The sequence below is a fragment of the Eimeria necatrix genome, genomic scaffold (genome assembly GCF_000499385.1).
Source record: "Eimeria necatrix Houghton genomic scaffold, Enh_scaff201, whole genome shotgun sequence".
Lineage (NCBI taxonomy): Eukaryota > Apicomplexa > Conoidasida > Eucoccidiorida > Eimeriidae > Eimeria > Eimeria necatrix.
The window spans coordinates 15,331-28,113 of NW_013652638.1; the positions used below are offsets into that span (position 1 = coordinate 15,331).

The 12,783-nt window shown below is 49.9% G+C and overlaps 6 protein-coding genes across 6 annotated transcripts; 4 read left to right on the plus strand and 2 right to left on the minus strand.

Annotated features, from left to right (window-relative positions):
- Positions 1-387: 387 nt before the first annotated feature.
- ENH_00027140 (hypothetical protein, conserved) lies at positions 388-1,192 on the minus strand (the record flags this gene model as incomplete). The annotated part of the gene is made up of 2 exons (XM_013579915.1): positions 388-719; positions 901-1,192. The coding sequence occupies 2 exons, from the start codon at positions 1,190-1,192 to the stop codon at positions 388-390; spliced, it is 624 nt and encodes a 207-aa protein (XP_013435369.1).
- Positions 1,193-2,008: 816 nt separating this feature from the next.
- ENH_00027150 (ribosomal protein L34, putative) lies at positions 2,009-2,931 on the plus strand (the record flags this gene model as incomplete). Its single annotated transcript, XM_013579916.1, has 3 exons — positions 2,009-2,167; positions 2,586-2,689; positions 2,808-2,931. The coding sequence occupies 3 exons, from the start codon at positions 2,009-2,011 to the stop codon at positions 2,929-2,931; spliced, it is 387 nt and encodes a 128-aa protein (XP_013435370.1).
- An 896-nt stretch (positions 2,932-3,827) lies between these two features.
- ENH_00027160 (ribosomal RNA large subunit methyltransferase J, putative) lies at positions 3,828-5,610 on the plus strand (the record flags this gene model as incomplete). The annotated part of the gene is made up of 5 exons (XM_013579917.1): positions 3,828-4,052; positions 4,411-4,641; positions 4,879-5,070; positions 5,193-5,305; positions 5,490-5,610. The coding sequence occupies 5 exons, from the start codon at positions 3,828-3,830 to the stop codon at positions 5,608-5,610; spliced, it is 882 nt and encodes a 293-aa protein (XP_013435371.1).
- Positions 5,611-6,208: 598 nt separating this feature from the next.
- ENH_00027170 (hypothetical protein, conserved) lies at positions 6,209-6,577 on the minus strand (the record flags this gene model as incomplete). The annotated part of the gene is made up of 1 exon (XM_013579918.1): positions 6,209-6,577. The coding sequence occupies one exon, from the start codon at positions 6,575-6,577 to the stop codon at positions 6,209-6,211; it is 369 nt and encodes a 122-aa protein (XP_013435372.1).
- Positions 6,578-7,331: 754 nt separating this feature from the next.
- Positions 7,332-8,536, plus strand: ENH_00027180 (mRNA cleavage factor-like protein, putative; the record flags this gene model as incomplete). The annotated part of the gene is made up of 2 exons (XM_013579919.1): positions 7,332-8,015; positions 8,168-8,536. 2 exons carry the CDS (start codon positions 7,332-7,334, stop codon positions 8,534-8,536), a joined length of 1,053 nt encoding a protein of 350 aa, XP_013435373.1.
- Positions 8,537-9,827: 1,291 nt separating this feature from the next.
- On the plus strand, positions 9,828-11,112 carry ENH_00027190 (hypothetical protein, conserved; the record flags this gene model as incomplete). Its single annotated transcript, XM_013579920.1, has 4 exons — positions 9,828-10,016; positions 10,352-10,468; positions 10,592-10,783; positions 10,951-11,112. The coding sequence occupies 4 exons, from the start codon at positions 9,828-9,830 to the stop codon at positions 11,110-11,112; spliced, it is 660 nt and encodes a 219-aa protein (XP_013435374.1).
- Positions 11,113-12,783: the final 1,671 nt, after the last annotated feature.

Genomic DNA, 12,783 nt, shown 5'->3' on the forward strand with positions numbered 1-12,783 from the left:
ATGACACTGTGGTGCCCTGAATCGCGGTGCGGCCGAGGCAGCCTCAAGAAGGCTATCGCCTTTCAACACCTGCGTGACAATCCCTTCTGTTTGTAAATAGGAGCTAAGGAAATTGGGGTTCGTTTCATGGCACCCCACGCACGGGAATGCAAATGTGGCCTTCAACAATGGAGTGGGCCGGGGAACAGAAACGCCAGGGGCAGTCGCTGCATAGGTAACTTGTATATCCTCCGGAAACCTGTTTAGCTGCCAAACGCTGTGTGCAGAATCAACGATACTCCATTAACACCAGTGTCATCGTGCTTGCAACTGCGTCATGATAGCATCCTATAGCTACCAGCGTTCGCTTAGAAGTGCACTGATCGACGCCACCAGCCATGGCTACCCCTAACGAAGAGACAGCCGGCGGAATATCCACAAAACCGCACGCTGGCCGTACGGTATGTAACTTAACGAATACCACATGTATGCAAGCCACTGAATACACACAAAAAATACGATCACAAGCCCAACTTTTAAGTAGACGCTCGAGAGCAACGTGGCCACTAGACTGCCCACAAAGATGCAGCTCGTCACAAGGCGGGACTTGTCAGCCATATTCCTAAATTGTTGGATTGGCCCTACTAGGAAGGAGGTCCCTGCTAGTCCAATTATGTTGCCAATGGTGTATGTGACGGCGAACTTGTTGTTTTTGCCTAGCAGCATGTCATTGAAGGCACCTGAAGAGGTATACCACAGACGCGGAGAACTAAACATTTGTACAGAATTTGGGCTTATCTACCATGTGCCCGCCTTCGTTTGAAAATTTTCACAATACAGCTATTCAAGAGAGGTGACGTTACGGCACCATCTTTCCGCAAGGTCAGTGCGAAGTCGAAATCCACCTGCGACATAGCTTACCCATTGAAACTGCCGAGAGAATCAGCCCCCCAAGAAAGCAGGTAAGCCAGCCAAGAATTCTCTCAGTGCTATTCAGTGGCTCACAGCAGCACCAACTGTCTTCGTCATCATCATCCACGTCTGTGCCATCTGCAAACAGCGGTCCGCTTGTAAACCACGACGTAGCGCTCCTAGCACTGGTACGGCGATCCTCCCATGCTGCATCTGACGGAGGGTGCAACTGTTCCGATCCTGACTTCAAGAGTCTATCGTGAGGAAGGGGGTGCCGTGAAAGAGGGAGTAACGATGACATTGACGCAGCTGCCCTCGACCCAAAGATTCCTAATCAGTTACCAAGGTGACCCTGGAACTAAAAAAGCAAATGAAAACGGAATCCGAGGTCGACGCAAGCAATTTGGGTGAAGCCGAACAACAAAACACGCCCGGTAAAGAAAAACTTCAGGTGGCACTAGCTCCTCCTACCGCTGACTTCGTAAGCGAGATGCCATTGGCAGTTTAAGTGATAATGATCTGCCATTGGGTGTCTGGTGTGAACAGCCGTGGCAGCTGCAGTTGTTCCGCTAATCGCTCAAAGTGTGTGCATGGAGAAGACTCTAAGAGCTTCATCCAGCTAAACACAAGAGTCATAGCTGCGTTCTTTGATGCATTTCAAAGGTCCTAGAAGAGCGAAGGACAAACGAACTGGAGCTGCGTCTGCAGAACTCACGGCAGACCCCAGATCTCCGAAAGCTAGTCCAGAACATGTAACAACGGGAACGGGCCTACCAAGTTCCCTATCCAGTCAGCATTCAGCAGCATGCCAATCTGTTTTTTATTACAGTTGGCAAGTTTTCGAGTCAACAGCTCGCCGCAGCATTTGGGGCTGTGGGTTGGCATGCTGCGCAAGCGTGATGCAGCGTGGGGCTTCTATGACAGGCCGTTCCTGTTTGCTGCGGTGGAAGCTGTTCTGCATCCAGAACATTCAGATGGACATCTTAGACCATTGCATTACGTGGGCTGCGGGTACTTCAACAATTCCTAAATAGCGTCTGCCGTCGCAGTGCAGAATCAGGCCGCCGTGTGCACGCCGCGACTACGCAGCCCCCACTTCTTTCTTTCGTAGCTGAAGATGTCCACTCGTCTGGTTTTCCGCCGTCACAATCATTACAACACCGCTTCCAATCGAGTGAGGCGCGTCAAGACCCCAGGCGCGAAGGTCGTATACCTCAATGTACGCAAGCAGGCTTCTCGCCAAAAGTGTGGGGGATGCGGGAGGCTCCTTCCTGGGGTAAGAAACACGGTTCAACTGCTCATATTATACAAATTTTAGTGTACGTTGAACTCGATGGCCCAATTCTTGTCCATGCAAGGCTGCTACCGTGGCGGCTCTGATCGCAGGTTGCATCTTGGCCAGGTTTTCCGCTCAATTTTTTCTGTGTAGTGCTTCATATATAGTGAATTTGACGCACCACAACGCTCCGTAGGAGTTGTGTGGTGGCGGTGCGTCGGTGCTGTTGCGCGACTGAGCACTACTCAATTCCGTGTTTATATCGATTGCTTACGGATGCGCCTTCCCATATTGGGTTGGCAGGCGCAAATCTGAGTGGCATTGAACACGCGGTAGTCTTTTTGTGGCGCATAAGTTATTGAAAGGTTGTTTCGTCCTACTAACTGAGACTGAGCTCGTCTGGCTGTGCGATGCGCAGATACCGGCCCGTCGCCCTCCCCAATTTAGGCTTTTGAAGAAGCGTGAAAGAACTGTCAACCGCGCCTATGGTGGCACGCGTTGCCACTCCTGCGTGCGCGAGAAGTAAGTCTTCCATGTGAACTTAACGTGCGAGCTAGCCGCAAGTCCATGTGGCCAGCGAAATCAGGAATTCTCCCTTTAATATGTGTTTGTTTCTGCTTGCTTGTTTGTTGGGACAAAGGGTTCTTCGCGCCTTCCTTGTTGAGGAGCAAAAATGCGTGAAGCAAGTCTTGCAAGTCAAAGAGAGGCAGAAAAGGGACGAGGTGAAAACTGAAAACAAAAAGAGCAAGAAAAGGTCGAAGTAACCGCTCATAGTCACGTTGTGGATTGCTGCGAAGCGCGTTTTGAGGGACCCGCCAACGAAACTGTTTTTGAATGCAACCAATCTTGAACGGTTGCCGGTCTCTGAATCATGCATCAATTACTTTACATACCTTAGGTACATACCTTAGGTGTCGGAGAGGCAGTTCTTAGTGTAGATGCAGCCATAAATCATTTCATATTCCTTAACTGTCAGAGCGTCAGGTTTTGTTCAAGTGTAGATCCAGCAGGCGTAGTCAAGAGACATGGTGCTGACCTAGTGAGGAGCCGTTAAGGGTAACGAGCAATGTCATGTATTGAGACTAAGTCTTGGCTAGTCCTGGGTAGGCAGCTCAGTAATACGGTTGGGTCTTTTCACGGTGATGAGTACTGTGCACCACCGTGGCACTCAAAATGGTGACCGCCGGGGCACGGAAGCAGCGTGTTTACCTAGAACTGCAGTAACTGGACTGGAGGTGCCCGTGTGACAGTTGAGACCTTCAGAACGCTTAGCTGGCCCTGTTTCACTCAATTTCACAGCGGGCACTCGATATTGTTTGGCGTCTTACGCTTATGGGAGGAATGCAGGCTGTCAGGCGCTGAATGCTCTGAAGAAAGTGACGGGACTGCTGCTGCATGTGGAAGGGAGTCACGCAGGGAGCCTTTTTCGAGGGGATGGGGTTCTGCAGCTTCATTTTATCGTAGTATTTACGGCATTTTATTTGCCAACAACGAGCTCCAACTCTAGATTGAAGTGGGGCAGGCCAACCGACCGCCACGCCTTCCGCATGTGGCCGCATCTGTCTCCGCCTCCAGCGTATCTTGTCCCTTTACACTCATTACGAGGTCTAATAAATGTTATTGCATATAGAAACTGCAGAAAGATTCCACTGTACTCAGCATGAGCCTTACCAAGCTCGGCTCGATGCCCAGTGCAGTTGTTTTCCGAAGGCCTTCCCTATCTTACTTTCAATGGTCGAGAACGAGGTGGGTCGCGAGGAATGTTGACGTTAGTCTCTCGACTCTAGGTGGTGTTCGGAGGCTGGCTACTGCCATCCCTTCAATACGGAACCATCGATCGCAACACAGCTCTGAGTGGATCAGACGCCACATTACAGACCCCTATGTTCAGCGTGCACAGGAGGCAAGTTAAACGCCACTGCCGTAGCTTTTCAACGTTTTTGATGTATCTGTGATGTCCTTGCCGTCTTGGGACCCTGCTAGGCTTGATTGTACCAAATGTGACATGGCCGCAACAGTGCATGCCTGCGTGCATCGGTTCGTCGCAAAACTGACGAAAACTTGAACAGGAATACCCATTGCTTCTCAAATTGGAAGTTTCTCGCTGCGTGATATGTGTGTAGTCCTTTCGTTCATGGGATTGTGAGAGGCTCAGGCCGATTGCGTGCGGGCTCTGTGGTCCGGATGGAACATGACGTAAATTTTGGCCAAGCAACTTCACAGCTTCTTCCTTTGCGATTCAGTGCGACTATCGGAGCCGATCAGCTTTCAAGTTGGAGCAGCTTGATGATGAATATCTCTTCTTGCGCAAAGATCGCATCATCCTCGACCTTGGATGTTGCCCAGGAGGGTGGTGCCAGGTGGCTGCAAAGCGTTGCCTTGTAGGCCAAGGAGCAACTGGCGGGATCAGCGGTGTTGCTCCCTCACCTTCAACTTCACGTGTTATTGGCGTTGATATTGCCAGGATGGACCCTGTAAGCCTTCCACGAGTGCAGCACCTCTGGTGAATTGCAGGACTTCTGGTGGATCCTGATCGTAAAATTCGCATTCTTTCTTTGATTGCATAAGATGTGGAGTCTATTTGTACTGGAAGGCATCTTGCGCATGGTTGGGGGAAAACGTAAGTGGCGTGACATGCTCGTGTTATGCGTTTCAGAGCTCGCCAGAACACGCACGTGAACGGCTAGTTGGTGGCTTCGTGTGTTTCGCAGCTTCCAAATGTGCAGTTCATACAGGGGAGAGTGGGCGACGCCAAAACGCTCTACGCAGTCCTGCAAGAACTTCGAGATCAAAAGGCAGATGTCGTGCTCAGCGATATGGCCCCCGCTTGCACTGGGATTCGGCACGACGATCATTATAACTCAGTGGAGCTTTGTCTCTACGCCGCTGACTTCATGGAACAGGTGGGCATTTGCAATCACGGGCAGAACACATGAAATTATCTTTCATATGATCTTCAAGACGGGGAGATTTTGGACACGTAAGGTGCCTCCACAACTGCTTGCACCTTGTCTTTGCTGCGCAGGTGCTTTGTCTCGGAGGTACTTTCATAGTCAAGATATTTATGGGTAGCGAGACGGGCAACTACAAGACATATCTCAAGAGCAGATTTACACAGGTCAACTCAGCTAAACCGCGGTGAGGCTGCGTCTAGCATAGTGTATAGTGACTATGTTCGAAGCGACTAACTGGAGACTAACATTTTTGTAGGTTATCTGTGATAAATCAACAAGGAATCGAGGTGAAAACTTGCCACTTGTCGTTCACGTTCGCGGAGCTCGTCTGCTAAAGCGCCACCGTTACGCTATCTGTTGTTAATCAGGGCTTCCCGCCAGGAATCGCGGGAAATGTACTTCGTCTGCACTGGTTTTAAAGGCCGCGACAAAATATCACAAGAGGTCCAAATCAAAGGATCATTCTCTGCTCGCGAGGGCTATGCATAGCGAGCTCTATATTGAAAGCTACAGAAGCTGCTTTCAGCATCAAAATCTGGAGCCGAAGTATCGTGTGGTAGTTTTTCACCACTACCTTGATACCGCGGCCGCGAATGAGGTTGTTAACTGCAGTTTAATTGGTGCCAGCGGTTAGCGAGTGGGCACCAGCTATGCATTCACACTGTATATCGCGTTCCTGCAACCGATTCCAGGTCCGAGTCAACCCAAACTAACCCCAAAAGACTGGAACGGATTGCAGATGTCTCGCATGCAAAGATTCAGCGCCGGTGGCCGTGTTTTACATAGCCGTCGCCTGGCACTGACTGCGGGCCTTTAATGTTTCCCAGGTGCTCGGAGCAGGGCAACTTCACCCCGTGGCCATTTCGGGAAAACTTGTGGAGGCACAGTTTTGCTTCCCTCTAGGTTTAGCGTGACAGTTGCGTCCTCTGTTAAGTCGCCCCTCAGCAATGCCCGTAAACCTTCAGCTGTTGCTGTTCGTTAGTTCCGCGGAGATGGGGGTTCTTTTCAGTTTGTCGCAATGATCAAATCTGACGAGGTGATGCATTATTCACTCCCTTGCCTTTCGCGTGCGTTCGCCGGCGTGCTGCTACGGTGAAGCATCAGGCAAGCGCAGGCCTACAAGGTTCGCGGCTCTCTGTACATCTGATTGCCCTACTGTTCGTGATGGCACTTTGTACTTTTGGTACAACGCGTCTGCACTTTCGACCACATGAAAGTAAGCCGTCAAGTGGGCAAGAGCGGCAGGGTTCTCCTGGGCTACGATAATAGCCTGACTGTTGACGGCATCAACTGTTTCCTCCAAAGCCTTGAGAGTAGGGCTCTGAGTCGAGCTCTGCACTTTAGGTTCAATGCCGGGATGCGAGGCGACCGATCCAGTGACCGGTAAAGGGTTGTGAAGTTGCCGATATGCCAGGCGATGCAGTGACTCACGAAAGAGCGCCGCCAGCCCTGCCATTGCTCGAGATGCGAAACTAAGTACTGGCAAACGAAATAGATATTGGACGGCTTCAATCAACGCACCTAAAATGCGCAAGCCGGCTGCAGTGAGAGACTTACAACAAAAATGGTCTCATGCGATAGCGACAGAACATGCGCAGAGACCAAGGGAAGAACACATCTACCTTCCAAAGCATCCGTTACTTTGGCGGCCTCGCTGCGAAGTTCCCTCACCGAAGCTGTAGGAAGAATAACAAAAGGGAGAAAAACAGAAAATGCGTCAGAGAGTGCTGAGAATATATCCCGTTTGAGCTTTATCTGAACACCAAGACCAGAGCATGCATGTGTCGTTTGCAGCTCCCCCTCATAATCCGTCAGCCGCTTGTGAATATCATAGCTTCGAGTGGGGCGAGAAATTGGGGTTTTTATTGTTATTTCGTGCTGTGTATTTACACAGCCCAACTCATAGTGTCATATCTGCTTGAGGCAGATAGACCTCTCGAACTTCTCGGCGCTCGCCCGCGCAGTCGGCTACCTAATGAGTTGTGCGAAAAATCCGGAATATTTGTACCCATACGGTGGTTTAACATGTTTATTACATGATAATGAACCAGATTGGAGTGAGAATTTCCCGATGGGTACATCTTTGGTCATTCGGACTTGGCTGCCCGTGAGGAGCTGTCTATAGTTTGTATAACCTCTTGCAGCATCCCGGGCCAGGCTTCGAATGTCTGCCTGTACGTCCTTCAAAGTGTAGCAGCTGTAGGCTCAAAATGCAGATGGCGGTGGGCGACGGTGCAGTGCCAGGAGTTAGTGGAGCTGCAGATGTTTCGCAACGGACGCTCTCAGTTGTCGAAGGTCCTGCGGATTCGGAATATGACAGAGATCCTTCATACGGTTCCTCAGCAGAGTCTGCAAAGACAGAGCAAAAGCAGGTGATCCCTAGACCAATAAACAAGACGGCAGCGCCGAGGGATATCGAGCCAGAGTGGGCGGTCTTCCCAGAATCCAATTACTCGTTTGAATCCGACAGCGCACTTGGCAACAAATGGGGGTCTGGTTCGCCAGAAGAGCGTTTTAAGAAGCGCCAAGAGGCGTACTTGCGTGAGGGCACAAGAAGGTCAGTAGCAGCAGTTTTTCTGGTCCACTGCGCAGAATATCCTCATGTGTTGCTGTTACTAGACCAGCAACAACAGAAACACAGCCTCATTATGTTCAAGTACAAAACCTGGCAGAAACCGAAGGAGGTGCTGCATCAGAAACTGTCGAAGTATCTTATAAAGCCTGAACAAAACTCTAAGAGGAAATGGGTGGCACAGCAACTCTCCACAGACGGTCCTGACTTGGAAGTAGGAGAGTTTCTTGGCGAGTGGTGGAGAGGCGAGTTTGACGACGATTTAGTCCCTTACTTGCCGCCCCACGTCACCCGTCCAAAGGAAAGAGTCCGTGTGCATCAGGTAAGGGGAAAGGTGCCCACGATCAAGTGAAAGGCGACACAACGTAGCAGCCCGTTTCTTTTTATTGCTCTAAGTGTAAATTTACACGCCGGAGTCTCTGCAGCGGCAGCTTTGACTTTTTCCAGGTGCCGTTGCTGCTATTTGAGGCGCAGGTGCAGCTGCCCCATCGCTGCTCATTTCGCATTCCCGTCGGTTTCTGCTTAACCGTCGTTCCCATCTTCGAGCTTTCTCCCCAACGCGTTGGGCTTGCCATTGGCGGGTTGTCTCACCTTATTGCCCGTTTTAGCATCCGGCTTATGGTTCCAACTTTGGACAAATATGAAGCAGATACCTCACTTGAACACAAAGGTGAGGCTGGGCTCGACGATTTAGGAACAAGTTTTGATATACATGAGCTAGAGGAGCAGCCAGACGTTGCAGGCGGCCACGGTGAAGCGAAGCCAGCACTGGAAAATGATGGAGAACTCGAAATGCTGCCACCAGAGCTACAGCATCTTGCAGAACCTGAAGAAGCAGAATGAAATGTTTTGCTGTGCACATGCTGGCCGCATTCCAGCACAGCTGAATTGCCCCGCGCATTCACCGTGTTCTTGCAGCCCACACGCATCGAGGTCACAATGGCTTACACCTTGGAAGCTCTGCACGAGCTGTGGGAGGGGTCAGGCTGTAGGACCTGTGTAATACTGAACTACGCGCTGGCAGCTACGCTTAGCGGACGGCCTTGTTTACTTATGGCAGATGGCGGGCTAGGGGAATTTTTCATGGAGCCTGCACGATGCGCCAAACAATGTGCAAGAGTATTAGTGTACTAAAGGTCCTTTATTTTGTTGTTCTGCTGAGCAATATTTTGGGACGAAAGGAAGACCGCACCCCTTCAACGCTGTGCTGCACAGGAGGTTCAGACGACACGGGTGCTTCTCTGCCGCGTACGAAGGAATTTCACTTCATTGCCCTCTGCAGAGCTGTCCCTACACTGGATTGCCTATGTTGTATTGCCTCATTTTGAGACATCTCGGGCATTTCATTTGGAGCCAGCACCAATTTGACCGCTGGACACGAGGGGCCCGACCAAGGTGTTGTGGCGAATTGGGAGGCTCCCACGGGGGCGCTGCGCTGCAGTGAGCCTTAATGTGGAATGCCCTTTCTTGGTTTACGTATATGTAAATTAAAATTAATGTCCTCTCTGATATTGTCTTTTGTGAGGTGGAAGCGCTGCTCCAGTGCAAAGGGCACCATCGAGCATGGGCAGTTTTCGTTGTACCCATGCCTCTCCTATCGTTCCAAGTGACGTTGAAGCGGACTTTTTGTCGCTTCCTCCTCATGAAAAGGCGAATAAATCGGAATTTCTTATCCCAAACTCCCCTTTCTGTAAGCTTTGGCTCTAAAACAGCTTCTCATACTAAGCTGAGGAGCGGACGACTGCCGTCCCGTGTTTCTAGGTGCTCCAGGAGGGAGCGTGTCTGTGAGGGAAAAGATCACTAAAGGCACTGAAATACTTAAAAATGCCTCTCTGGTGATCGAGGTCATCATTGGAATCGTGCTGTGCGCTGGCCAGGCCAATAGCAATCGACCATATTCATAAAGGGGTTGGGGACCCTGCCCCAATTTCCATTCAGACCTTAGTGGGGCAGCGGACGATTACCCTACGAAACATTGACCGTAGCTAGTTCTTGGTATATAGAGACACTAGTAATAGCGCACGGAAGCTGCAGTGGCGACGCCATCACTTTCCAAATTATTCAAGGAAGAAACGCGTGCTAGATCTAGAAGTGCAGGTTGTCAGACATAATTTCAAGGAGCAGTGTTTCGTCAATGACTGCGAGGGCCGACGAAACTAGAGCGGCGTTCATCAACGTTCTCAAAGAGTTCCCAATTGGTGATCCTACAAGAAGCAGCCAACATGGGGAAGTTACTGAGGAAGTGGTGCGGGCTGCTATCCTCCAAAAGCTCATTTCCAATCTTCGATATCCTAAAATACGAGTTCGCCTGAGTCGTAAAAGCGTGCAGCATATCTATTCTCCGCAACACATCTTTTCTTTCATGCTGTCGTACTGGTTACGCTGACAGGATAGAATTATCGGGAAGCGGGTATGGAGAATTTACGGCCTTGTGTCTGCAAACAACTATGTTTGCTTTCCTAGCATCCGGAATGCGCAAAAAACGTTGGGGATAACAGCAAATTATGTCCGTCTGTGGTTCCCTGGTCCAGAGGTCACTCAGAATGGATTGCTGGTTCATTGAGGCTTGCTGAGCTCCCCGCCAAAAGAACCTTCGGCCATTCCCAAGTGTTTTGCCTTTGAGTTCCGCGTAACGTATGGCTTTCTGCACAACTTCAGGTGTACATTCAGTTTAAACCAATGGCCAACAGATTTTTCGTCATGCACTTCGACTTGAGAACCGCCAAGGACTTACCTTTGCGGATCACTCTCACTAACATTGTTAAACTACCAAAGGTCAGCTTCTTTCGTTTGTTCGTGGCCAGGTTGCCTATTGGGGTATAGTATTTACATATCTTGCATCATACGCCTTCAATCTGGAACCAATACCACTGTGGAGGCAATCCTGCGGCTGCGCAGGTGCGGGCTCGGGTGATACAGTATCCTCTTTTGCCTCCATCTCGCTGGGTTCAGATCTGCGTTCACGTGCCCAGCATGATAGGACAGTTTACAAAGCTCACTCCCACAGGCAACACCCTTGTTTCAGTTCAAATATGCTCCTGTCTCTATCTCCGCGGGCTTTTCACCTCAGACAATCTTTACACCATGAACGTGAGCCAACTCCTGCGCACGCGCTCCCAATCGACACTTTGATCCCCGGGATTTTTAAGAAAAAAAGTAAAGCGCGGGGTTTGGCAGTGCAGGCAGCTACCTTCACTTTGCCATTTGATACCTTCTGAGTGGGTCATTTTCTGTTCCTGCCCTGGTATATCATGCAGGACATTCCCAAGGCTCTCCGCATAAAAGACACTTCTGCGTTAAGACCCCAGGAGCTGCTTCCATGGGTCTACGTGCCCGTCGGCTGTCGCTCTCCCGAGTGCAATCAAATCAGCTGCAGCAGCACAGATCGCAGCACACCGGAGCCTCTTCATGGTATCTGACCTTAGTAGCTTGTAGCCTTCTCACGGCACAACTGCAAGGGCGTTTATCGTTCAAAAGCATAGTCAACGCAGCGAAGCGTTCACATTGGCGATACATAAGGTTACTGCAGATGTGTTTGGAATCATAACTGTCTTAGACGCAGACCGTTTGGAGACCACACTGGTTCAAGTGAGCCCTTCAAACGAAGCCCCATGGAACGACAAGGAGCATGCTGAAGGAAAAAGCATAATCAGAGCATCCACAGAGAACGGCTTCGCTCAGCTACAGCTTGGGGACCGGGGCCCGGCTGAAGATTCATTTGAAGTTCGGGCGCTGCTGCAGGTAAACATTCACTGTTCAGAGTTCCGGTGAGTTCAACTCCGACCGCCCGAGGCAAAGTCCAAGCTCTGCTGTTGCAACTACATCAGTTGCATAATATGAAAAGGGACTGGACTCACGAACGCATCGGCGTCGTAACTTCCTTGGCAGTTCTCCATTTGCCACGTTACCGATGAGTACCGTTGCCATATTCAAATGCGCTGCATTCCCAGGTTGAGCAGGTCAGTGGACTTTGCCGTCCGGCACAGTTGAGAAAGTGTGGAGCCATGTGGATCAGCGACATGCGTATTCTGAGCTGCCACTCGTCAATTCTTGTATCTAGGAACCTACGGAAAAGTCAGTACCTTCAGTCCTAGCGCAAGTCTCTTCAAAATGCTGCCGGCTCCACTTTATGGTTCCTATATTTCTAAAGGACTGCGTGTAAAAACGGAGGAAGTTTTTCTCTGGGTTTTGGAATTTTCAGACACTTCCAGGTGTCTACTGGGCCATAGTGGTTTCATAGAATTCCTTGAAGTCGCCGTCGAGGCCCAGTTGGCGGCAACGGTGGAAAATACTTCGCAGCAGCCTTCTATACGGTGTGAAGTACAAGAGAAGCTGGTCGAGCCACCCGTGAAGCCCTGTTTGAGCTCAGTGACGGATGCAATCGACCTCTGCTAACTGCTTTTTCAGGCAGTCACCAACATTTGTAGACAATATTCCTGCTGTGTGTCTCAGGATCTGGAAGCTCCCTACTCCTGAAAGTGACAGCGAAGATGTCCGCTGTACGGCGGTAAGCGATAAATTTTCCCCCCACTGCCAAAAAAACTTTCAAATCATACAGTCGTCCTAGCTGCTTGTAGAATCTATGCAGTCTTACGCTTAGTGACATTTTAGCAGTTTCAAGGTATAATACGATGACCATTGGTTACCCAGCATACGCACAAAATTCTTATGAAAGTGTGGGTTAACTAATTAGCGTATGAAAAGCATATTCAAATGCGACATGCACTTTAGTTTCTGATACTTTTTGCAACCCAGCGACGGGAACTTAGCTGTCAAGAAAATTTAGTGCGTTGAGTCGTTTGTCTCTTGAAAGCGCGCCCGTCTGTTGGATGTAGTGCACTGTATGTTTCCACTTTGACTCGCACTATTTCTGCGAAGCTTCTACTCGCAGGAGTAAAATAAACTTTTTGTTGGCAGAGCCCTGTTTCTCTTGCAGATCATTCAGTCAGCAACACTCGGCAGAATTACTCTGTTGCGATTAGATCCAAGAGGGCGATATATGGTGGTAATTGGCTTTCTCTTCAACTGCTTTAGCGCAATTCGAACATAGCATATCATGAAACAGCTCAGTGATATGGTTTGAGATTAAG